Source organism: Myxocyprinus asiaticus, chromosome 3 (assembly GCF_019703515.2).
Source record: "Myxocyprinus asiaticus isolate MX2 ecotype Aquarium Trade chromosome 3, UBuf_Myxa_2, whole genome shotgun sequence".
NCBI classification, from domain to species: domain Eukaryota; kingdom Metazoa; phylum Chordata; class Actinopteri; order Cypriniformes; family Catostomidae; genus Myxocyprinus; species Myxocyprinus asiaticus.
In genome coordinates, this window is record NC_059346.1 from 49,336,714 (window position 1) to 49,363,695 (window position 26,982).

General features: G+C 42.2%; 1 protein-coding gene across 2 annotated transcripts in view; it reads right to left on the bottom strand.

Annotated features, from left to right (window-relative positions):
* Window positions 1-26,982, bottom strand: part of LOC127428348 (double C2-like domain-containing protein beta) — a 176,774-nt gene that overhangs the window by 29,426 nt on the left and 120,366 nt on the right. For both annotated transcript variants that reach the window (XM_051676696.1, XM_051676692.1), the window contains one exon: window positions 19,171-19,280. In XM_051676696.1, the coding sequence (XP_051532656.1) occupies window positions 19,171-19,280 (110 nt within the window). The remainder of the gene's footprint in view (window positions 1-19,170; window positions 19,281-26,982) is intronic.

The window sequence follows — 26,982 nt, forward strand, 5'->3', positions numbered from 1 at the left end:
CTGGACTTCCTGTCAAGCAGACGCCAGGTGGTTAGAATAGGCAGCAACATCTCCTCATCACTGACCCTCAACACTGGAGCCCCGCAGGGCTGTGTTCTCAGCCCACTCCTGTATTTCCTGTACACACATGACTGTGTGGCAACACACAGCTCCAATGCCATCATTAAGTTTGCTGATGATACGACGGTGGTAGGTCTGATCACTGACAATGATGAAACAGCCTACAGAGAGGAGGTGCACACTCTGATACACTGGTGTCAGGAGCACAACCTCTCCCTCAACATCAGTAAGACAAAGGAGCTTGTGGTGGACTTCAGGAGAAGAGAAAGAGAACACAGTCCCATCACCATCAATGGAGCACCAGTGGAGAGAGTCAGCAGCTTCAAGTTCCTGGGTGTCCACATCACTGAGGAACTCACATGGTCCATCCACACTGAAGCCATTGTGCAGAAGGCTCATCAGCACCTCTTCTTCCTGAGATGGCTGAGGAAGTTTGGAATGAACCGCCACATCCTCACACGGTTCTACACCAGCACTGTAGAGAGCATCCTGACTGGCTGCATCTCCGCCTGGTATGGCAATAGCACCGCCCACAACCGCAAAGCCCTGCAAAGGGCCGTGCGAACTGCCAGACACATCATCGGAGGTGAGCTTCCCTCCCTCCAGGACATATATACCAGGCGGTGTGTGAAAAAAGCTCAGAGGATCAGAGACTCCAGCCACCCGGGCCATGGGCTGTTCTCACTGCTACCATCAGGCAGGCGGTATCGCAGCATCAGGACCCGCACCAGCCGACTTCATGACAGCTTCTTCCCCCAAGCAATCAGACTTTTGAACTCTTGATCTCCCACGATCAAAATACATCAGCACTGCACTTTATTACTCTTATATCATAAATTATATTATTATTATATTATATTCTCTCTTAACACACTGGCAACTTACTATCAACCGACAGCCTGAAAGTGAATACAGTACAATACAACCTACTGTACATTTTATATATACTATATATACTTTTTTATTGTATAATGTGTATTCTATATTGTGTGTATTGTATACTGTACATTCCTGATCCTTACTGAAGAGCACTTTTTGCCAGTTCTGTCTTGTCCAGCGAAGGTGTGTTTGTGCCCATAGGCGACATTGTTGCTGGATTACAAGCCCTCAGTCCAGCCTCTCTCAGCCTATTGCAGACAGTCTGAGCACTGGCGGAGGGATTGTGCGTTCCTGGTGTAACTCGGGTAGTTGTTGTTGCCGCCATCCTGTACCTGTCCTGCAGGTGTGACATTTGGATGTACCGATCCTATGCAGGTGTTGTTAGACGTCGTCTGCCACTGCGAGGACGACCAGCTGTCTTTCCTGTCTCTCTGTAGTGTTGTCTTAGGCGTCTCACAATACGGACATTGCAATGTATTGCCCTGGCCACATCTGCAGTCCTCATGCCTCCATGCAGCAAGCATAAGGCATGTTCACGCAGATGAGCAGGGACCATGGGTATCTTTCTTTTGGTGTTTTTCAGAGTCAGTAGAAAGGTCTCTTTAGTGTCCTAAGTTTTTATAACTGTGATCTTAATTGCCTACTATCTGTGAGCTGTTAGTGTCTTAACGACCATTCCACAGGTGCATTTTCATTAATTGTTTATGGTTCATTGAGCAAGCATGGAAAACATTGTTTAAACCCTTTACAATAAAGATCTATAAAGTTATTTGGATTTTGACAAAATTATCTTTACAGTGTCCTGAAAAAGGGATGTTTCTTTTTTTGCTGAGTTTATAACATGGACAAGTAGAGGTCTTTGTGGTCTACAGATCTCTTGTTCTCAAGATGTTTGGGAAAAAAACAGATGCTTCAGCCTTAGAATTGCTGGCACCAGTCTGAATTTTCTTTGCTTCTTAATACTTAGAGGAATTTCGGGTGTTATTGGCCATCTTGGTGTCATTCTGTTTTAATTCTTCTTAATTTCCTTCTGCCGGGCTACTCCGATCCCATCTGTGTATGTTCTAGCAGTAGCAAGTCTCCGTACTTGCTCTGCAGCAACAGCAGCATAGCAGATCTAGTCTGCCAAGATCAATATCCTATCAATATGTCATTCCCACATTAACATGCTAAATTTTTCAGAGCTGTAATGACTGAACTAAATTTAACTTGTCACATTATCCTAAAAATGCAGCGTTTGAGCAAGATGCTAAAAATCAGTGAAACACGGCACAACCAAAGTGAGACACTCTGAGGGCCCACCTGACCAGGGGTGTAAAAAGGACTCAGAAATTATACTTAAGTGAAAGTATGGATACTGAGTGCAAATTTTACTTAATTAAAAGTCCAAGTATCTAGCCAAAAACATACTTAGTATTGGGGGGGGGGGGGGGGGGATTTCTCCTGAATACCACTATCATCTCCACTGTTTTGAGTGTGTTCAGCTCAACGTTGTTATGACCGCACCAGACAGCCAGCTGATCAACCGCCCATCTGCATGCAGACGCGTCACCATCACGAAAGCCATGAAACATGAGCCGAAAGTGTCATAGAAGCACCAAAAAATGACATGGTTGCTTCAAAAATGTTGTTTTTCATATCACATTTGCTTTTTATGACACTCTTCTTCTTCTTCTTCTTTGATCCCTAGTCAATAATAGGACGGGGTTTCCTCTAGAACCCATACGCTACTGTGGGTGCCGTTGGAATTCGGACTTTGCTCAGAACTATCACTATCAGTTAGGTTTAGGTTTTATATTTATTATTATAATTAATAGTTGCCTAACAACAACAATAATAATAATTCAGCAAATGAGTAAAAATTCATGGATTTTTTTTTGTGATTAACATTTTTTATTGATTCACACATCAAACAAAGAAAAGCAAAACATATATACACAGAATCAACATTTAACCCCCACTACCACCCCTCCCCCTCCCCGACCCTCAACAAACACCCCTGTGGTCACACATGAGCACATACATGCAAAAAAACAAACAACAACAACAACAACAACAATATATATAATAACACACATTAATAACTACAACTCTCTCTCCACTGCCCCACCCCGAGAGCCCTCCAAGAACGCCAAATATATGCTCCATTTCCCAACAAACAAATCCAAATTACCCAGTCTTCTAGATGACCCTTCTTCAAAAGCCGCCACCCTCCCCATCTCAGAGCACCACTCCTGAAATAGGGGTGCTCCAGCCAACTTCCATCCCCTTAAAACAACTTGTCTGGCGATTATGACACTGGTTAGGACACAATTTTTTGTGTTTATTCCCTATATTGATGACCGCCGCATTGCCTAAAATACAGAGTCTGGGGCACAATGAAATTCGAGTGCCCAATACGTCACACATAAAACTCTGAACCTTCAACCAAAATTCTTGGATCTTAACACACCACCAAAAAACATGGGTTGTGTCTCCATCTTCTGACTGGCATTGCCAGCAGATGGGTGTGTCTTTAAGACCAAGCCTATACAATCTAGAGAGAGTCCAAAAGAATCGTTGTAAAATCTTGAATTGCATAAGGCGAACCTTTGCATCTCTAGATGCAGACTTGACGTTTTTTAGAATCCTAGCCCACACTCCCTCCTCCAATACCAAGTTAAATCTTTCTCCCATAATCTGTTGACAGAAGTCAAAGCTCTGTCCCCCAGACTCTGAATTATCAGGGAGTAATACACTGATGCCTCATTACCTTTTCCAAAAGCAGTAATCACCACTCCCAGAGTATCTGCTGCTTTAGGGGGTGTATGCTACTCCCAAAAATAGTACAGAGCAGGTGGCACAGCTGTAAACACCTAAAGAACTGAGATCTGGGAATCCCAAAATGTTGAACCAAATTTTCAAAGGATCTCAACACTCCACTCTCAATAAGACACTGAGTGAATTAACCTCCCTCACAATCAACTCTGACTAGCAGAAAGGGGACTTATTAATACATAATTTTTGGTTCAGCCATATTCTCAAGGCAACATTTAAATAAATGTCAGAATTAAACACTCGACACTTTTGTCCATACCGAGTGCAAATGTGAGATAACTGGGTGCAACTTAACTTCTCCGATTAGATTGATAGAAAGGCAATTCAATGGTGAAATAGGGGCAAGAACTTCCTGTTCTTTTTTTATTTTTATTTTCCCCTAATTTGGAATGCCCAATTCCCAGTGCGCTTTCAAGTTCTCGTGGTCACGTCTGAGACCATCAACCCACGCATCTTATCACGTGGCTTGAGCGCGTCACCACGGAGACATAGCGCGTGTGGAAGCTTCACGCCAGCCATCGCTGCATCCATGCTCAACTCACCATGCGCCCCACCGAGAACGAACCACATTATAGCGACCATGAGGAGGTTACCCCATGTGACTCTACCCTCCCTAGCAAACGGACCAATTTGGTTGCTTAGGAGACCTGGCTGGAGTCACTCAGCACGCCCTGGGATTCGAACTAGTGAACTCCAGGGGTGGTAGCCAGCGTCTTTTACCACTGAGCTACCCAGGCTCCCCAAGATCTTCCTGTTCAATACAAAACAAGGGAGGGGCTCTCTCAGGTGGAAGCGACCAATGTGCCAAATATCTGAGACCGAATGCATAATAATAAAAAAAAAAAATCTTGGGTAGGCCTAGCCCACCTTTGTCAATCAGCCTATGCAACTTAATGAATTGTAATCTGGGATGTTTACCATTCCAAATGAAGGACTTCACTATGCTATCAAATTGTTTGAAATAAGAGAGGGGTACATCTATAGGGAGAGACTGTAGCAGGTAGTTGAATTTTGGAATACAATTCATTTTAATAACATTAACCTTCTCAATCATAGAAAAATCCAGAATAAATCTGATGAAAAATGTATAGTCCCTACCAGATGGGTTCAAAAGTCTCCAAATATCTGTAAGACCAAGATTTTTACACATCCTGTGAAGTGTCAATGTTGCTCTAGGGGGCTTACACACTTTTGCTTCACTACGATCAAGGACTGAGTCCATCAAAAATTAAAGTCTCCTCCCAATATTATATCATGAGGGGTGCCAGCGGCTTGCAACATCCCTTCAAGATCTATAAAAAAACCCTTATCATAAACATTAGGTGTGTAAATATTAGCCAAAATAAGACTTTGCCCCTGAATTTCTGCTAAACAATAATGACTCTTCCTAATTTATCTTTAATCAGTTGAGACATTTTAATTGTAGATGCTTAATTATCAGTGTAATAACTCCCTTGCTCTTACTTGAGCCAGCACTTAAGAAAACATGTCCACCCCATATCTTCCCAAATTTTTCAGCGTCCTGCGGGGAAAGATGCATTTCTTGAAGAAACACTATCATATTTCTTACGCTTAAGAGAAATAACCTTCCTTCTTTTTATGGGGTGCCCCAACACATTCACATTCCATGTGGAGAGACAATCCACTCATATTAACATGACATTGACACAATAGAAAAAATAGATTGTGTGTAAATTTTTTTTATAAAGACCACATTCCAACATTAGTGCAACAATCAAACCCCAAACTTCCCCTCGAACAAAACAAACAGAAAAAAGAAAAATGTTTGCATTAACCCTGCGCATGACAGCGCCAGCTGGCGTCCATCCCTCTAAACTCAAACAGTCCATGCACACCTATGAGAGCCCCCGCGACAACTTTGCCATTGGAATGCTCAAGTCCGGTGTTTCTATACAAATTTTGTGAGACAGAATTACACAGCAAAATCTCTAAAACAAACTCCAGCCGCTATGCGGAACCAGCAAAAAAAACCTAATTAATAAAATAAAATAAAATTAAAATAAAACATTAATTTTCCTCTGACAGTCAAACGAATGTTCAGTGAGCCGGCCTATTCGACTGCTGCATGAGTGCAACAAATGACCTAATCACTCCAATGACTTGCAAGAAATTCACCACAAAACAAACTCCAGCCAATAGGAGGCATAAGCACATAGAATGTGCAGATTTACCCACAAAACTGTCCCGAAGGAGTGTTACTTCAAAAAACAAACTCCAGCCCTTAGGTGGAACCAGCACAAAAAAAAAAAAAAAAAAAAAGTGTTCACTTTCCTCGCACAATCAAGTGAATGTTCAGTGAGTTGGTCCACTTGGCTGCAATGCGAGTTCCACAAAATAACTTACTCACTCCATTGATTTTAAGAAGGACATCGCTTGCTGGGGACATGTAAATGTTTTACGGCCATCCTTAGCATCTATTCTCAGTTTGGCCAGGAACATTATTGCAAAAGTGACCTTCCGTGATGTAAGAGTTTCTTGCATTCCTTGAATCGATCACGTTTCTCTCTTGTCGAATTCGCAAAGTCTGGGAACAAGAAAATGCTGTGGTTCTTCCAAGAAAGCCTTCCTTTATTCCTCGCCTTGCGTAACACGAGATCTTTATCGGATGATCTCAGAAATTTGGCCAGAATTGATCGGAGCCTGTCTCCCTCAGCAGATCGCTGAGCTGGAACCCTGTGAGCTTGCTCGAGTTCTAGCTTATGGCCTGTTATGTCGAGCAGACTCGGAAAGAGCCTGTCCAGGAATTTCACCATATCTTGACCCTCTTCGGCTTGAGGAATTCCAACAATACGGATGTTATTCCACTGGCTACTGTTCTACAAGTCCTCCAATTTCTCCCAGACATGCTCTAAATCCACCTTGGTCGCTAGTGGATTAGCAGATATTTCCCTCTCCGATGACTCCAGATAATCGATCCTTTTCTCGACATCCCCCACTCTTATAACCACCTCAGTGAATTTCATCTCCATAGCAGTGATCGATCAATGTATTACAGCAAGATCCTCCAAGTCAGCAATGACCTTTGTCAGCATTGCCGACATGTTCAACATTTCTCGCCGCAATTCCCGCACTTCTCTGACCAAATCGACTCCCAGGCTCGAGATCTCCAGGGGGATGTCAGCTTGAGCACATAAGTGTCTTTTAATGTCTCCAGAGCCCGAGGATTTTGAATTCTTTGACATATTGTCCTCCTAGAACAGTTATGGAACAGAGTGTATCGAATCTCACCGGTTTATGACATTAATAGAGTTAAAACTAGCAAAGTGCGCAGTGCTCGCCGTTCTCACATCCAAACCTTGGCATGGCATCACGTGACTCCAAAATTCATAGATATTTATATTTAAACATGAAGGCAAGTGTAGAAATAAATTATATGTACATATTTAATTATAAAAGCCTTTTGTTTATATATATATATATATATTTGCAACGTGAATTATCATTTCTGACTTCCTAACTGTCCAATCTGTAGAAATAGTAGGCTTTTAGGACAAAAACCATCAGTGTTTCTCACTTTGTGCTCATAGTTTTGAAAGAAAACATCACATTCAGTCGGGCGGTTACATACGGTCTAGTCACACAAATATTTCAACTAGTGCCCGAACGATTTATTGGTCGGCCAATAGTATCAGCCGATATTAGCCTTTCACAGATATATTGGTATCGGTGTATATGTTTTCGATATGCGCAGGTATGAAAACCTTTTTCAGAACATTTAATGCAGAAAACAACGCTTGGGGTGATTTAGAATCGGTGTCATAACGTAGTTTGTCCAGCAGTGCGCACTCTGACACCATTGTTTACAGAGCTGAGCTGACGGTGGTTCTGCAGACAGTGCTGAGTTAAGTGGTGTCTTCATGGTAAGTTGCTAACTAGTTTGTGAAATACATACTGGAAAGTTAATAAACAATTACCCCTGGGGCCTGGGTAGCTCAGCGATTATTGACGCTGACTGCCACCCCTGGAGTCATGAGTTCGAATCCAGGGCGTGCTGAGTGACTCCAGCCAGGTCTCATAAGCAACCAATTTGGCCCGTTTGCTAGGGAGGGTAGTCACATGGGGTAACCTCCTTGTGGTCACTACAATGTGGTTCTCGCTCTCAGTGGGGTGCATGGTGAGTTGTGCGTGGATGCCGCGGAGAATAGCGTGAAGCCTCCACACACGCTATGTCTCCGCAGTAATGTGCTCAACAAGCCATGTGATAAAATGCACGGATTGACTGTCTCAGACACAGAGGCAACTGAGATTCATCCTCCGCCACCCAGATTAAGGCAAGTCACTACGCCACCACGAGGACTAAGAACTAATTGGGAATTGGGCATTCCAAATTGGGGAGAAAAGGGGAGAGAAAAAAAAAAAAAAAAAAAAATCATTTTCCCTTTTCAGTATAACTAATATAACGTTAACCCCGTCCCTGACAACCATGTCACTCATGTTTATCACACCTGTATGCTGTTAGCCAGCTACAGTTTGTCAGTGCAGTCAGTATCAGTGCAGTAAGGTAAGCATCAGAGCATCTTTTTGCAGCTCAGCAGACAACGTTGCAGTGGTGGATTGTGTCTGTTGAGTGTTGATTTCATGCTACGTTGTTACCTAGTTGGTGAGACGCAATGCTGGAAAGTAAATAAACAACATCCATCTTTTAATCTCCATGACAACCAGTTTATAGCTAATTAGTTAACCATGTAGCTACTTCCATAGCTTATCAGCTGAGTGGAAGCTAATGTGTAAACATGTATTCACCAAACTGTTTTGTTCAGGATTGCAGTTTGGTACCCCTTCAACCGAACAATTCCAGTCGTTGCATTTACAAAATGTAATATTTAAAAGCCTGGTTTTCCACCGTTGAAAGTTTTCCCTGAACTTGTATAGCAGAATACGGTGTAACACCGCTGCCGCTGTTTATCTCTTGACTCGGCGGCAGCGAATCATGGAGTTATTGTCTGTGACCGTTTTGTTAAACATTAACAGCAAAACATTGCTGATGATGTTTTGATAAGCAAGAAAACTGTACTTTAGTACAATTTTGAGGTACTTGTACTTTACTTGAGTATTACCATGGCATTTTTTATTACTTTATACTTTCACTCCACTACATTTCAGAGGGAAATATTGTACTTATTCCACTGCATTAATTTTTTTAACAGCTATAGTTACTAGTTAATTTTCAGATCAATATTTTATACGTAAAATATATGATCAGTTAAAATTAACTGTTACCCCTACATTTAAAAAATACCCATCTAAAAAATGCCCAGCTTAAATAAAATGTTCTTTCCTCTATCCACTACATATGGCTGAAAAGCGACAGCAAATGGGCAGTAAGTTGTGGGATTACTTCTCCAAAGATGGTGATGTATTTGTCTGCAATACCTGCAAAGCAAAGATAAGCCAGGGATCTAGCAAATCCAGTCAAAAGAATACCACCAATCTGTGGTCTCACCTGAAAGTGAGACCAGCGCAAAAATTAACTATATCGGTAATCGTGAATTTCCCCCCACTAAAATCGGTAACAGTATTGGTCTCAAAAATCCCATATTGGTCGGATTCTAATTTCAACATATCCGAAACTCAAATCAGATCCAACATTCTGCCTCTGCAGATGGCCGTAACTCCACACAGCCGCCGTTCGACAGTCCATTTAAAATGGCTGACCTCTGGTCTGTCATCTGACGTTTGTCAGATGCAGTGAAAAGGTGGCTTCAGTCCAGTAAGATGAAAAAAAATTGCAAAAATATAATAAGTACTTTTCAAGCTACAATAAAACTGTAAGGAGTACAGTTTCAAGTTGGACGTTACTTCCTTGTGCCACGAGGCTGCACCTGAGAGCAGCGATGAGCTGCGTCTACACACGGCGAGCAAAGTTGCTGGAAGCAAATCCCAGAAGCATTTCAGAGGTATTTCCACTCCTGATGATGTCATGGTTGAGGTGCATTCTGTCGTGTACCTCATCCAATAGGAGTTGAGAGTTCAATCCTTTAGTGAGCAAGGCTTCATGGGATTTGTAGTCTGTTTTGGACTCCCTTTGTTTGATTTTGGCGCGATTTTTATCAGTATAATTTATGATCTGGTGTGTGGGGGCCTGAGTTAGGTTTTCCTTTGTCTTCTATCTGAATACATGAGGCCCAAACATTATCCGTGGACCTCAGGGAAGACAATATAAAAAAAAAAAAAAAAAAAAAAAAAAGAGTATATCATGACCTCTTTAAAGCTCTTGTTTTAGCAAAGTGTTTCATTGACAGGTGAGTGTGGTGCTTTGTTGCTGTTAGGAAACTACTAATGCAGTGTGTTTACATGCGTTTTTGACTACCTCTGAATGTGGTTTGAGTGATCCGATCACAATCTTTTGGACCCCGTTTACAACTGTATTTAGCCACTTGTTAATGGATGCCAAAATGCATCTTAATACCTTATGTAAACAGGCCATCATTTAGGATTATACACACACACACACACACACACACACACACACACACACACACACACACACACGGCCAAAAGTTTGGAATAATGTACAGATTTTGCTCTTATGGAAAGAAATTGGTACTTTTATTCACCAAAGTGGCATTCAACTGATCACAGTGTATAGTCAGTACATCAATAACGTGAAAAATTACTATTAAAATTTGAAAAATAAATAAATTCAGAACTTCTTAAACTACTTCAGAGTTCTCATCAAAAAATCCTCCACGTGCAGCAATGACAGCTTTGCAGATCCATGGCATTCTAGCAGTCAATTTGTCGAGATTCTAAGGTGAAATTTCACCCCACACTTCCTGTCTTGTCGGGCACTTCTCACGCACCTTACAGTCTAACTGATCCCACAAAAGCTCAATGGGTTTAAGATCCATAACACTCTTTTCCAATTATCTGTATTTCTTTGCCCACTCTAACATTTTCTTTTTGTTTTCTGTTTCAAAAGTGGCTTTTTCTTTGCAATTCTTCCCATAAGGCCTGTCCCCTGAGTCTTCTTTACTGTTGTACATGAAACTGGTGTTGAGCTGGTAGAATTCAATGAAGCTGTCAGCTGAGGACATGTGAGGCGTCTATTTCTCAAACTAGAGACTCTGATGTACTTCTCCTCTTGTTTAGTTGTACATCTGGCCTTACACATCTCTTTCTGTCCTTGTTAGAGAAAGTTGTCCTTTGTCTTTCAAGACTGTAGTGTACACCTTTGTATGAAATCTTCAGTTATTTTTGGCAATTTCAAGCATTGTATAGCCTTCATTCCTCAAAACAATGATTGACTAACGAGTTTTTTTTTTTGTTGCCATTTTTGACCTAATATTGACCTTAAGACATGCCAGTCTATTGCATACTGTGGCAACTGAAAAACAAACTCAAAGACAATGTTAAGCTTAATTTAACGAACCAAATAGCTTTCAACTGTGTTTGATGTAATGGCAAGTGATTTTCTAGTACCAAATTAGCAATTTAGCATGATTACTCAAGGATAAGGTGTTGGAGTGATGGCTGCCGAAATTGCGGCCTGTCTAGATTAACAAAAATGACTTGCATATATATACATACATATATTATATATATACACACACACACATACACACACACACACACACACGTCTGCTTCAGCACCACAGTATTATTCAGCCACATCTGAAAGAGCTGCATAGACAGCAAAACAGCTAAATTTAAGTCTACAGTAAATCAGCCTTAAAGTCTCATCCCAGGCCTCACTTAAACCTCTACAATCATACTTCCTCATCCCAGCTTCACCTCCCACTAGCTATGTTGAATCAACAAAGTATTGGACAGCTTAAGCTCAGACATGTGTCTTTTGAAGCATAGACTCTTTGCCTCATTAATTCACACTGAGTCCAGACAAATCTGGGAGCTTCCATACCCAAGGCTGCAATATCAGTGGGGAAATCTGCAACTGACACATTAATTGGCGAGTCTCCCTCACTGCCCTGACTAAACAACTCCAGGATGGTTCTTTGTTGCTCTGGATCAAGTGAAGGGATCAAACTTGATATTTTCCTGTACTAGGAGTCTCTATGGACCTGGGCACATTTAGAGGGGTAGATTGTGGATTCAGAGTTTGCTCTGTCCAATATCTCATTTTGGTCTCATCTTTACACTGTTATCCCTTATTTACAAATTGCGATGCTCCTAGGAAAATTGAGTTGAAGGAGTTCATTGTGTCCAGCCACTTCATGTTTAAATTTACATGAGATATTCTAAAAATACATTAAAATACTTTTTACTATACTAGTTTAAAATGCAGAGAAAACTACAAGTTAGCAATTATTTGGTTGATTTGGCCCAGATAAACAAGTGTGAACACCATGGATCTGGTGCAATTTTAACCCTTAAATGCATGGCTATTTTGCTAAACATTATTACATACTCTGGTCTTTAGACAGCTTGTACAGATATCTATCACAATTGTATCTACAAATTGCCCAGATAGTGTCAAATTTTCAAAACATTTAAGAGAATTAGAAAATAATAGAATAAAATGTATTCTGATATATTTTGATGTTTTATTTTTCATAAATCAAAGTGATGATGCAACAAATCTAGAACAGGATTAATCACTTCCAGACTGAAATTTCACGACACACAACTGGCTGTCAAACAGATATTGAGCTACACATTACACATAATCTACACATATGTATTTTCTCAGGCACTTATTGAGTCTAAATAGATGCACAACTTACATAATTTCAGTAGTTAACGTGTTGTATTTGTTGTAGTTTACTTCCACATTGCTTCTTCATCAAATAGCAATGTCAAATGTAAATCAAGTCGATCACTGACACATCAGCGCCACCTTGAGTAAGAAATAGTATGTATAATATGTATGTGTACACGCATATGGAATACTTATAATTCAACACTGTCACATAGAAAATCAATGTGATATAGTATTTATTTGTATTCTGTTATTTGTACTCATTTGTCTTGTAATAAACAAAGAAATAGATATCCTGTGATAGTTAACCTATATAGTTATGAAATAATCATAAAAATATGATTTCAGTCATGACAACTCTCTGAAAGATTTAGCATGTTTATGTGGGTATGAAATATTGATAGGATATTGGTCTTGGTGGACTAGACCTACTAACGCTGCTTCTTCTGCTACTGCAGAGCAAGTACGGAGACATGCTACTGCTAAAAAAAAAAATACACATATCTATGAAGTTAGCATGCTGACATGCTGCTGCTGCTACACAATTAGACAGAATGCAAGACATGCTGCATCGAGCATATATGACATGCTGCTGCACAAATAGACATTACAAACAATCCCCATGTGCAGAACTAGACATGTGCAGCTGGGGTGGAGGTGGGTTTCAGAGAAAACTCGCAGCACGCTGCAAAGAAACCAGCTTATCTGCAAAACTAAACCATTTAAATGTTAGACAAAGAGAGACGCAATTTGATTTGCTACCCTAACACAGGTGAAAGGACCAATTAGCTTACACTATGCCAGCCGATTGGCTTAATATGTCACATGTGGGCGAGCTGATTGGCTTACAGATAACAAGTCAAAAGAACCTATCAGCTTGTGCCACATACAGTTGCATGACTGAACTTTGGACATATATGAAAGCACAATAAATAAATAAATAAAACCCCACACTATTGCATATCTAGGGTCTTTAATGACCCTATACACTTCTGGTTATAAAATAAGTTATAAAAAAATATTTTTTGTAATTTTGCTATTTTGTTTCACTATCCAGAATAGAAAAGATAACGTATACTAAAGAGGTGTGGGGCACAACTCACAAAACGGATGAGGTACAGGGGGTGGAATGAGGTCCCGGGTCACTTAAGTCCCGAGGTATGTCCAAAATTCTTATAGAAATACGTGGATGGAAATCCAGCTATAGGCGTTTGGGGCAGGATTATCTTTTTGTCTGACCAATGGCAGACAGTGGGAGAGCTTTTGAAACAGTCGTTATTTTTGCAAATAAATTATTTGCTGCTACAATTACACACTTTAAAATATGAATAAATGTGGATATCAGACGTTAGTGTAATGAACCAATTAAAGCATCAATGTGATCAATTAAAAAATATGCATCATGGTCAAATATCAATGATGATGCAATTAGTAATATTGTTCATGGTTTATAAAGAAAGACAGAACTGAATATTAAAAAGCTAAATAAAAAGAGATGCCAATTGACTTTGATACTAATAGCTGACCTCCTCTTATCATTTACAGGGAATATATGGTGGCTAAATGAATATTTATGAGATCCAATAAACCGGTATTAAGCAGTACATTCTTAATTAGATCTGATCTGGTTAGAGTATTGGGACCTTAATTAATATATCTATTCCTTCCAGGATTTTTTTCTCTGCATAGCCTTCTGATATATCTGAAAAACAGACAATGAGTAGGTGGAAAACTCTAGGTGGTCCTCAGAGTAATGACTATTTTGCAAGCAGTTTCCTAGTGGAAAATTGATCTATATTAAGTTTCAGCTAATCAACATTTAATCAACACCAAATTGTAATCTGATATCCACTTAATGCTTGGTCAGCCCATATAAATTGTTAACATGGAGATTACCAAAATGTCCTCTGTCAGTAATCAATGACCATTTTTTCTGGTTACTTGTGTTGCCAACAACATGGTACAGCATGGAGTTGAATGTTTGCATGACACTTAATTAGCTAAACAACATTTTATTTATATTTATTGACATTTATCCCATTAACCATGAGGAGATCATGAAGTTGTTCATTTACTTAGTCAATATAGCTAAACTTGTACTATTGACCCTATGTTTACGAAAACCCTTTTCTTACTGTATATTTGCAACATTTAACTAAATAGACAAAGACCATTTTAATGGCAAGTAGCCAACTCATATAATCTGCTTTTAATGGATTTGAGGGATATTGTGTGTTACACAGCTGTTATGCAATGATACACACAAGTGGAGACTAATGTTTCTCTGTGGTGTAATCTTTACTGCCACTTTGTCTGTGCTATTATCCCCTAATGTAGCTTTTGAATCACTACGCAGGGGTTCTATGGAAACTAAACAATAAAGCTTTGCTTTGCAAAACAGCACATTTAGTTACCGTCATGTTTGCGAGGTAATAATAATGTCATTAAAAAAGGGGCAATGATGTCTCAGCTGGTGTAAAATCACCAGGCAACAGTATATGACTGGGGGTGGACAAAATAACAAATACGACATAAAAAAAAAGTTAAACTTTCGAGTAACTAAATTACAATTGTTTGCAAAGGTGAGTCATAATAGGTTGATTACCAGTTAGCACTATGTTTCTAAAGAGATCAAACAATTACCACTTTGATTTATGACAAAAAGCAACTTTCACAGGCCTAAACAGTCAAATGTCTCAGAAAGTATTATAGTATATGCCAAACCTGAACAAACTGCATTAGCAAAAAGGAACAAGGGTTACATGGTTGACAGTTGCAGGATATTTTATAAATGACGCAAAAATACATTGACAAATTACCTTAAAATTGAAATAGCACCTCTGTGACCCTGGCTCAACAAAAACTTTTCGTCATGAGCTTCACAAAGTTGAAGTTTACGGCATAGCTGCCTTTCAGGAACCACTTGTACCCAAGGCCAATGCATATCTTTTTCAATGTTGCTTCATAACCAAATTATGCTTTTATTTCCCAGATTCTGCTGCCAACAGTTCACTACAGTGAGGAAACCATAATGGTATGGGCAGACAGCTAATTGGAGGTTGCTGATAATTAGGTACATTAGGTACAGATAATTGCTCTGCATGGTCACAAAAAACAAGGAATATGAGGCCATTTTACATGACATCCTGCACTGAAAAAAAAAAAAAAAGTGCTTCATGTGGTAACATCTAGATTAACTGGTTTTGTTCAAGTCAAAAATGTTATGTTCACTGAATCAACCTGAATACATTAAGTTACACAAAAACTAATTTTAAGGGTTAGGTCAGGTAGAAATAGCTCCTTACATTTGCAGGTTACCACATTTTACAGTGTATAGAACAAACACTTTTGCCTCACTATATTGCTATCTTCCAGAATACTAATACTCAGATGCAAACTTTTAGGAAAAAGTCAGGAGACGTTGTGAACACTAGGTCAAGTATCTTCCAAGCCCTTCTTGTCCACCAGAGCTAAATATCATAAAAACTTTCCATTTTGAAGTATAGAGTGAGAAGCAGACTTCTGTCTCCTTCACCTGTCCTTCAACTGGATGCTTTTCAGTTTGATGAATGGCGTAAATCCCACTACACTCTATTCAGGACTTGTATGGCAGTGATCCAAGAAGGATTGAAGCTGTTCTAAAGGCAAATGTTTGTTCTGCTTGTAATTTGTTCTCAGGCTCTGCACCACGTGAGGGTCTGGGTTTGGCCTGACTCACCCAATCATAATGCCCATCTTTGCCATCCAATCACAGAATTGTTTTGGTGTTCAATTTTAAGTTGGGAATCATGCAACCATGGACAATTAATAAAAGATCTATTTCAGTCTTGTCTGCATAAAGTATGAAAAGTTACTTTTCTTCTGTTGGCACCTACAGTATACATGCAAGGAACCTACATGTAACTATTTAAACTAAATGTTTACCCCCCAGATATACCTAAAAAGTGCATTGGTCTTTAAAGAAACAAACATGTTATGCATAGCCTGAGAAAAACTGATAAATTCATGCATTAGATTACAGTATTGCATTAGGTTTTTCTCCATCTGTGATAGCCAACACCTGGCAGCTAACCTAAGAGGGCTAGAATCCATGCCTGAAATTCAAACTTTCAAAAATTAATTTAAACCGACTGTACTGACTTAGTTCAGAAGACACTGGGCTGTCAGTAGTGGTCGACCGATATATCACAGAGGCCGATAAATTTTCCCCTTTGGCAGATTTGTTTTTTGAGGGTGCTGAGAATCACCTGCTTGGTTATGAAGCGACTGAGACATGTAAATGACCAGTCACGGTTCGTTTTGTTGTTACTTGCCATCGTGTTACTACAATAATAGACCGGTGTGCAACACAATGTCATTTAAACGGTCCGCATTTCAGAGCCGCGGCAGATGCGTTTGAGCTCATAATGTTAAAGTGCTCACCTGTATCATTCTCCCTCTCTCTCCTCAACAGTTCCCTGTAACTTTTAACTGTCTTGTCTAATAATAAAAATATCAATAAAACTATCATATACTGTCTGCAAATATGCGCATATCTCATTTAAACAGATGTAATAAACTACCTCCCACAACTTCAGCAGATTCAGCATACTGTGGAACGCTCATAAATCTTCCTCTGAAGCACATTCTAACAGTCTCTCCTCAACGGTTTCCTGTAACTTTTCTAATGATAAAAAGGTAAATATCAATAAAACTTCTATTATATACCGTCAAATATGCAGATATCTCGTTTAAAAGATGTAATTCACGAACCTCACGAAAATCCAGCGTTTTCTTCCCTTTGAGCGCTCATCTAATATCTTCCTCAGAAGCACATATTCCATCAGCCAGAATCAAAAACTTCAGGATCAAAAGTTCCTCTGATGCACAAATCATGACAGTCACTCCATGACAATCCAAGCTGGCAATCCAGGCCTTTTAAACTGTCAGGAGATCGCTGCTCACGCTGGATCCGCACGAGCGCGTGAGTGCAACTTCAAAGTAAAAGCGCTTCACGTGTGCTGAGTTAATGTCTTATTCACTATCCACGGTATGTGCAATTGGTTTGATTCTGTATTTTTTGAGAAAATGCGATTGCTAACGTCGACATGCCATCCATGGTTGCTGGACTACTGTGTATACTGTTATTTTCTTCTTCCTAATATATTAACAATTTCTTCATGTGCAAATAAATTACTAAACTTTTATGACTAAACAGAAATCAGAAGAAACTGCTATCTACCAAATACAATATATTTTTTTTAGATTATTTTTTACAATTAAAGTTTGTGAAATTGAGTAAATATAGTGCTAAATAAGAGTTTATTCATTTTTTAGCAATTTTATGTTTGTTATTTTCTAAATCACACAATTTATATCGGTATGTATCAGCCTATCAGCCACACTGCTCTCTGGATATCGGCCATTAAAAAAACCCATATCGGTCAATCACTAGCTGTCAGTAAAGGGTTAAACTTTTGTCGCACTGAGTCATGTGACAAAACAACATGGCAGGAGTTTGTCTTTGGGAGAAACGCAAACAGAAGTACATCTAGTAAGAAACCTAATTAGGTTTTTACACTGAAACATGTTTGAGACAAGAGTCTCTAGTTTCATCCAATATGCCATTTATACATTTGAGTGATTTATTGAGAAACGCCACGCTGCTAAACACAAAAGCTGAAAAATGTTGCTTTTTTATATGGAGTTAGGATGAAAATAAGCTGCATTTCCAACTGTTCTGAGACGAGTGCAGACAAACAGCACAATGGAGGTTAAGTCATTCACTAAATAGCGAGCAAGTGAGCTCTCTATGCAGCCAAGTGCGTTTACTCCTAAAATCCAACCAAAAGTTCAGTTTCAGGCAGCAGATGATGTTTGGACCACTCAACATGTTTGGCAGACATGGGACAATGGCAATCAGTACATATAAATTCTGAATCTAATGTATAATTTTATTTTAATATGGTTTGCAGTAATTGGATGATGCTGGCCAATACTTTACATCAGGAATTAGCATAATTAATGCTGATTCAATGTCTGTAACGTGTCAAAAACACAACACTCCTGGAAACATAATAAACATTTGATTAAAAATAAATCTGACTTTCTATAGCTTGGTATTATTTAAAATGTTCCCATCAATAGTTTGTAAAATTATTTGCTTTAGAATTTTATTTATTTATTGCATGTTTATTAGGTGCTACTAGTAAAAAATCAAAAAGGGAAAAGGAAAATGCACACAGCAGTCACTCTCGGGTCTCAGGAGTTTATACTTCATAGATGTTACAACATTATTGCAGTGTAGCCTAGTGGTAAATATCTGGGCTTGGAACCAAAAAAGCTGGAACTTCAAACCCTGCAAGGGGCGATCCATAATGAGTAAGGCACTTAACCAAATGATGTTCCGGGGGACTGTCCCAATAAGGGTACTTGTGCCACTTGTGTAAACTAAATGAAAAATGTGTTGTCAGTAATATGTCCATGAAACTGTACCCCTAGGAAAAGTTGAAAAAAAAAAAAAAGCCAACTCATATATTCTTTTTCCTTCTTTTTTTTGATAATCAACCATTTGCTAAACACCAACTTCAACAACTAAATCACTTTAGTAATAAAGGCTGGACAAGCTGTCATTCTCATTGGAAAGCCAACAGAAGTTAGGTGTTCAGTCACAATTGTTGGAAGCTTATGTTACAAACTATGCCTTAGTAGTAAATTGAAGTGATGAATGTACAGAATTTGAAAGACATGATTACCTGAGTGTTTTGCGAACCATATCTTCATCTGTTATTCCATAATATGTCAGGGTTTCACTCCAGACAGGGTTGAGAGTGTTGCGTAGGGTCTTGGTGCGGAGCTTATTGGCCTAGAAGAAAAGATAGATGTTATGTTCACTTTCACCATATGAAGACAAACTACCAAAGAAAATGCCAGATGTTTCAAAACACTTTGATTCAGTTCTGAAAATATATCACTAGTGCTCATATTAATAATTATTTTTTAGAAGATAAACCTTACATTTTGTCATATTGATATCATTAAATGTCTACAGTACCAACTCCCTTTACAGTTTCTCAATTGCTTTGGCTCATTTTTGAAACAGTCTTAACATTCTCTTAACTGTAAGTGCAATTGTCACAACTGTTTTATGAGACATCACAACTCTATTGCTTGTCTGCAAAATGTAGTAACTCACCCAATTCATGCTTCAAAACCTAATTATTGTGTAAGTAAATTGGCCAATGCCACCTGTAACGTGAAGGAGGTCACGGGAGGCTGGATCTAGGTGCAGCGAAACATTCTTTAAAATAAACAAAGTACAGGATAATGGGTAAAACACAGGAACAAAGAAAACATCCACGGTGGGAAAACACAGGAAATACACGGGAGGTCAAAACACATAACAACTGACAAGGAATGAGCAAACAGGGCATTAAATACACAATGACTAATGAGTGAATGGAACACAGGTGAGAACAATGGGGAACAGCTGGAAGTGATCAGAGCAGGGGATTATGGGAAGTGTAGTCCGGGTGGAACAGATGACAGAGGCAAAACACAGGGCAGACAACAGTGAATCGTAACATAGCCCCCCCTCTAATGGGTGGCTCCTGACACCCAAGGAAGGCTGGTAAGGGAGGCAGGGCCAAGATGAAGCCGGAGACCAAAGAGACCAGAGCGGATCAGGTGGAGGGCCGGAAGACCAGGGAGACCAGATCGGGCAGACAGCCGAGAGACCAAGGGGACCAGGGCAGATCAGGCAGACAGCTTTGAGACCAGGGAGACCAGAGCAGATCAGATGGATGGCCAGGAGACTCAGAAGACCACCTCAGGGTAGGGACTGGATCAAGAGGCCTGGTTGGTGGCCACAGGGCTGAAACAGTGTCAGGAGGCCAGGATGGCAACCACAGGGTAGAGACTGGAGCTGTGGAAGACTCTGAGGGTGGAGCCGTGGTAGGTGGAGCCGTAGGAGTCTCGAGGAGTGAAGCCGTGGCAGGCTCGAGGGGCGAAGCCGTGGAAGGCGGATCCGTAGGAGGTTCGAGGGGCGAAGCCATGGAAGGCAGAGCCATGGCAGGTGGAACCATGGGAGGCTCGATGGGCGAAGCCGTGGAAGGCGGAGCAGTAGGAGGCTCGAGGGATGGAGCCATGGAAGACAGAGCCATGGCAGGCTCAAGGGTCGAAGCCGTAGAAGGCGGAGCCATGGCAGGCTCGAGGCTAAGAGTCCAGGACAACTGGGAAATGACCTCAGTGGTCGTGAACATGAGCAGAGTCTCGAGAGCGACTTCTGTGGTTGTGAACACGAGCAGAGTCTCGGGAACGACCTCTGTAGTCGTGGGCATAGACAGAGACTCGGGAACGACCTCTGTAGTCGTGGACGTAGACAGAGACTCAGGAACGACCTCTGTGGTCGTGGGTGTAGACAGAGTCTCGGGAATGACCTCTGTGGTCGTGGGCGTAGACAGAGACTCGGGAACAATCTCTGTGGTCATAGACAGAGACTCAGGAACGACCTCTGTGGTCGTGGGCGTAGACAGAGACTCGGGAACGACCTCTGTGGTCGTGGGCGTAGCAAGAGACTCGGGAACGACCTCTGTGATTGTGTACATGGGCAGAGACTCAGAGACGACCTCCGTAGTCGTGAACATGGGCTGAGACCTAGAAACGACCTCCGTGGTCGTGAACATGGGCAGAGACTCTGAGACGACATCCATGGTCGTGAACATGGGCTGAGACTTAGTAATGGAAGCTTTTCTCCTCCTCCTCCTCCGGGAGGCCAAAATTGGCAACGCAGGCTCTGGGACGGACGAGGCTGGCAACGCTGGCATGGAGCAGTCTGAGTCGTTGCGGTGACATGGCATGGAGCAGGCTGAGGCGTTGCGGTGACATGGCATGGAGCAGGCTGAGGCATTGCTGTGACATGGCATGGAGCAGGCTGAGGTGTTGCTGTGACATGGCATGGAGCAGTCTGAGGCTTTGCTGTGACATGGCATGGAGCAGGATGAGGCATTGCTGTGACATGGCTAGATCCATTTTGCGGTCAGTTGTTCTGTAACGTGAGGAAGGAGGTCACTGGAGGCTGGATCTAGGTGCAGCGAAACATTCTTTAATAAAATAAACAAAGTACAGGATAATGGGTAAAACACAGGAACAAAGAAAACATCCACGGTGGGAAAACACAGGAAATATACGGGAGGTCAAAACACATAACAACTGACAAGGAATGAGCAAACAACAGGGCATTAAATACACAAAGACAGCTGGAAATGATCAGAGCAGGGGATTATGGGAAGTGTAGTCTGGGTGGAACAGATGACGGGGCAAAACACAGGGCAGACAAAAGTGAATCGTAACACCACCAAAATAAAAAGTTTTTTTTTGTCATCGTGTGCGCCGTACTGGTCAAAATGTTTAGATGTTTTTTCACCATAGCAGTCAACCCTGGAAATATTTGTTATATACAAATGACATTTTTGTTCTACATTTTTGTTGACACTGACTGCTTACTGTACTATACAAGAATGTTAGTTTTGTCTAGCTGAATGCTATTATGTATCACACTGAGCTTTTTAGATACAACAGTAGGTATAAGTTTACTGGGAAAGTCAATATTGTACGATAGTACAATAATACTGTAGTACACAGAAAAAGGATATGCACATTTGTATGTATACAGTAAATTTATTTTTGTAGGAATGTGTTACATGTAAACAGATAATTCACATTTGCATGTCCATTTTTACACATTTCTTACATGTAAAGTCATATATAGTGAACAGAAAATTGCCACAAAATGACATCCATGCAAAAAAAAAAAAAAAAAAAAAAAAAAAAATTCCAACAATGAAAAAACATTCCATGTCATAGATATTTATGGAATATACATGTATGTCTGACAGATTTTGATAATTGAATGGATCATTTTGCATGTGATGGCTCACACAATGAAAGAATGTTCAGAAGTTGTGAAGATTATGACAATTTCACTGAGAACCAACTCATCAGTTTTGATCAGCAAGCCATGTGCATTTAGTTATTGTTCAAATTGTAGACAATTGTACTCTTACTCTTTTGCACACATGTGCCAAACCACATGCAGTTTGCTTAAATGAATAAGAAATTAAAATCTGGTGTGAACAAGAAACAAATTGTTCAGAGATTTGAACTTATTGTTTTGAAAAAAGTATTCTCATTCGAGAATTGAGCCAAAGCAATTGAGAAAAACTGCAAATCACTGAGGATTTGAAAACTCTTGCAGTAACCTTACTTGTTTTGTATTGCTTTTTGAAGCTTAGTAATGAACACATACAATAGATAGATAGACAGACAGACAGACAGACACTATTTATGCTAATGTAACTCATTTATTAGAGCATAATTAGTCTCTAGTCTTGATAAGTATTCATATTTCATTTCACTCCTTTGTACTGTAAAGTCGATTAACCCAAAACACATATGGTAATTTAAGCAGAAAGGATTAACTCCTAGGTCTTTGTTTCATCTACAGCACATCTCTGAGGTGTTTCCTAATGGGATAACTGTGATCCTCTCCCATTACTCAGTAACCCTGTGAAGGAGAGTTCAGCACTACTGTAGCACATATGACTCATACAGAATGAGATGAATAGAACGAGGAGATTGACTTAGAGGAGTCTTATGTTGTCAGCTATATTGTTGGCAAGATGAAGAGATGAATTATAACGAGGGACATGGTAATAATTTGTGGCACATTAGGTTGGTTAGCAACAAGGAAACATTGGCAATTAGATCTTAAGGTACCAGTGGGAAGTTTAAATAAAAAAAAAGATTCTGGACTCTTCATGTGACAAAAAAAGTTATAAAGGTATAAAGGAGTTTTTAAGGTGAAGTCTGTAATTTCTGTGCCACTTGCGTCACCAGCCTTAAATATATTTCCCTATCTGTCACTCACTCGACGTTGTGTCGATGTAGTGACACTAGGGGTCACTCTTTGGAGCCCCGAACACCTCTGCTTTTCGAAAAAAGGCCAGTGGGAATTGGCGAGTGAAATTTGCATGCCACTCCCCCGGACATACGGGTATAAAAGGAGCTGGTATGCAATCACTCATTCAGATTTTCTCTAGAGAGTTTATTTTCTTTCTAAAAGATCGGCACACACGGAAACGTCTTTTTAAAGATGCCTTTCCGTTTGTGTGTTATTCCTGGTTGCAGTCATTATCTCTCCGCTTCTGACGGCCATGATCACTGTCTTACGTGTCTGGGTGCTGCCCACGCAGAGACATTGTTCTTGGATGGGTCTTGTCCTCATTGCGAGAACATGACCATGGCAACGTTGCGGTCCTGGCTTGCATTCGTAAGAAAGCAAGCCACCCCAGCGGCTCCCCGCCTCGGTCGTTCTACCTACGGGTATGAGGCCGTGCCGATTAGCACTGGTGGCGATTTTGGGACCTCAGTTGGAGCACATCCGCTGGGTAAACCCCCACGGACCTCCCATTCCCCAGCACGCTTGCTTGCCCCGGTCGGGCTCTTGGATGAGATCGCCGGCTCGTCTCACGGCGAGTTTGACCTCTTATTCGGAGCCCGGGAAGACAATGAGTTATTCAGCACAGCATCGGAGAGCGGGCTCATCCACTCTGACGTGGATGCCTCGGCTGGGCTCCCTCCTTCAGGTGTGGTCGCCCAGTCTCAGGCCGACGCGGAGATGACGGACATGCTTTCCTGGGCAGCCGCAAGTGTCGGGCTAGAGTGGAACCCTCTGCTCACCCCTGAACCCTCGTGGCTCGATGATTGGTTCCTGGGCGCAGAGCGCCGCTCACGGCCGTGCCCCACCCCGGTCCCTTTCTTCCCGGAAGTGCATGAGGAGCTGACAAGATCGTGGAGGGCACCTTTTACTGCCCGATCCCGATCTTTCAGCTCCCCTGCTAACACTACCCTTGTTGGTGGGGCGGCCAAGGGATATTTGGTGATCCCCCAGGTGGATAAGGCACTCGCAGTGCACTTGTGCCCGCAGAGCGCCGCCTCCTGGCGCAGGCACCCGAAGCTCCTGACCAGGGCCTGTAGGTTTACGTCAACACTGACGGCTAAGGCCTACGGTGCCGCTGGACAAGCCGCCTCCGCCCTGCATGCCATGGCTCTCCTGCAAGTTCACCAAGCCAAGGCGCTAAAAGAGCTGCACGAGGGTAGTTCTGACCCGGGATTGATGCAAGAACTGCGCTCGGCGACCGACCTCGCTCTCCGGGCGACGAAGGCTCCTGCGCGCCCAGTTGTGGCACAAACACGCCCATACCGGGTTGGCTCCGATGGACTGCAGAGACGATGTTCCTCCTTCCCCCTCCTCGACCAATCTTATGGTGGGTATCAGGAGCCAGGTAAGTGCTTCGATGTCCCTGGACTCAGCACAGCCACGGGGCTCAAGCACCCGCAATGTGGCGCCTCAGGCTGCACCCCGCCGTGAGGCCCACCCACCGGTACATCCGACGTGATTATCCCCTTGGTCCCTCTCTCCCGGAGTTTGGACATGTGGCATGCGCTTTACAACCCGTCGCGATGGCTGACACAGACTGTCCGACTCTGCAACGCGATTTAGTTCGCCAAGCGCCCGCCCAGGTTTCAGAGGCTCCTGGGGCATATGGCATCCTCTGCGGTTGCCACACTGCTCGGGTTGATGCATATGAGTCCACTTCAGCACTGGCTTCAGACTCGAGTCCCGAGATGGGCATTGCACAATGGGACACATCGCATGGTCGTCACGCCGATCTGTCGCTGCCTCTTCACCCTTGGAACGACCTAGCATTTCTACGGGCAGGGGTTCCCCTATAGCAAGTCTCCAGGTGCGTTGTGGTTATGACAGATGCCTCCAAGATGGGCTGGGGCACCGTATGCAACGGGCACACAGCCGCAGGCTCCTGGACTGGCCCACGGCTGCGTTGGTACATCAACAGCCTCGAGTTGTGGGCAGTACTGCTCGGCCTGTGGAGGTTCCGGCCGTTGATCCAGGGCAAGCACGTGTTGGTCCGGACGGACAACATGGTGACGGTAACATACATCAACCGTCAAGCCGGTCTATGCTCCCGTTGCATGTCACAACTCGCCTGCTTTCTCCTCCTCTGGAGTCAGCAGTGCCTCAAGTCGCTATGAGCCACTCACATCCACATAGTAGCACCCTACTAGCCCACCCAGACGTGGTTCTTAGACCTCACGCTCCTCGCGACAGCCCCCCCGGTGAATTCCCCTGAGGAAGGACCTTCTTTCTCAGGGACGGGGCACCATCTGGCACCTGTGACCAGACCTCTGGAATCTCCATGTCTGGCCCTTGGACGGGACGTGGAAGACCTAAGTGGCCTACCACCCGCAGTGATAGACACGATCACTCAGGCTAGGGCTCCCTTTACGAGGCACCTGTATGCTTTGAAGTGGCGTCTGTTCTAAGTGGTGTTCTTCCTGACACGAAGACCCCCAGAGATGCGCAGTCAGATTGGCACACACCACGACATAGTGGACAGTAAGTCCTTAGGGAAGCATGACCTGATCATCAGGTTCCTGAGAGGTGCTAGGAGGTTGAATCCCTCCAGACCACGTCTCATCCCCTCATGGGACCTCTCTGTAGTCCTTCGGGGTCTACGGGGAGCCCCCTTTGAACCCCTGGAGTCAGCTGAGCTTAAGGCACTCTCTTTGAAGACTGCCCTCCTGACTGCGCTCACTTCCATCAAGAGGGTAGGGGAACTGCAGGCATTCTTATTCAGCAAAACGTGCCTGGAGGTCGGTCCGGGCTACTCTCACGTGATCCTGAGACCCCGACCGGGCTATGTGCCCAAGGTTCCCACAACCCCGTTTAGGGATCAGGTGGTGAACCTGCAAGTGCTGCCCCAGGAGGATGCAGACCCAGCTTTGCCGTTGCTGTGTCCAGTGCATGCTTTACACATCTATTTGGATCACACGCAGAGCTTTAGAAGCTCCGAGCAGCTCTTTGTCTGCTTTGGTGGACAGCGGAAAGGAAGCGCTGTCTCCAAACAGAGGATGCCATGTTTTGGAGGTGATCGATTCAATTTTACCGCTATAACTATTCCTATTTCCATGGTAATAAACGACTTCTCTTCTGTAATTGGTGGATTTGTGTGTGTGTGTGTGTGTGTGTGTGAGGGGGAGGGGAGGGGAAGTTTCATATTTTTTAACTGGAGATGCAGAACGATGGCGAAAAGACATCTTAATTTACTGGATTATTTTAGACAGGGCCCAATGTCTGAAACCAAACAGGCCAGAGTAATTCTAGATACCACTGATAGCAAAGGTGCAAGTTCATTGGCTAAAGATGTTAACACAGAGCAAGAAACAACCTGCGAGGAACAGAGCAAGTCGACAACTGCGGAGAGCTCTGGCGGGTTGGGGGAAGAGGGTTTTTCTCAAATGAACTTAATTTGCAATACCAACTAAGCATCTCTACACACCTCCACAATTTCATTGCTTCTATTTCTCTGCCTTGTTGGACCCCCACTATCTCAGTTTAACCCCATTCCATACGTGAGGTCATGGATTTCAAAAGGACACAGGACTGCAAAAGACACCAGAAGCAAAGCACGAAATAGAGAGGCAGA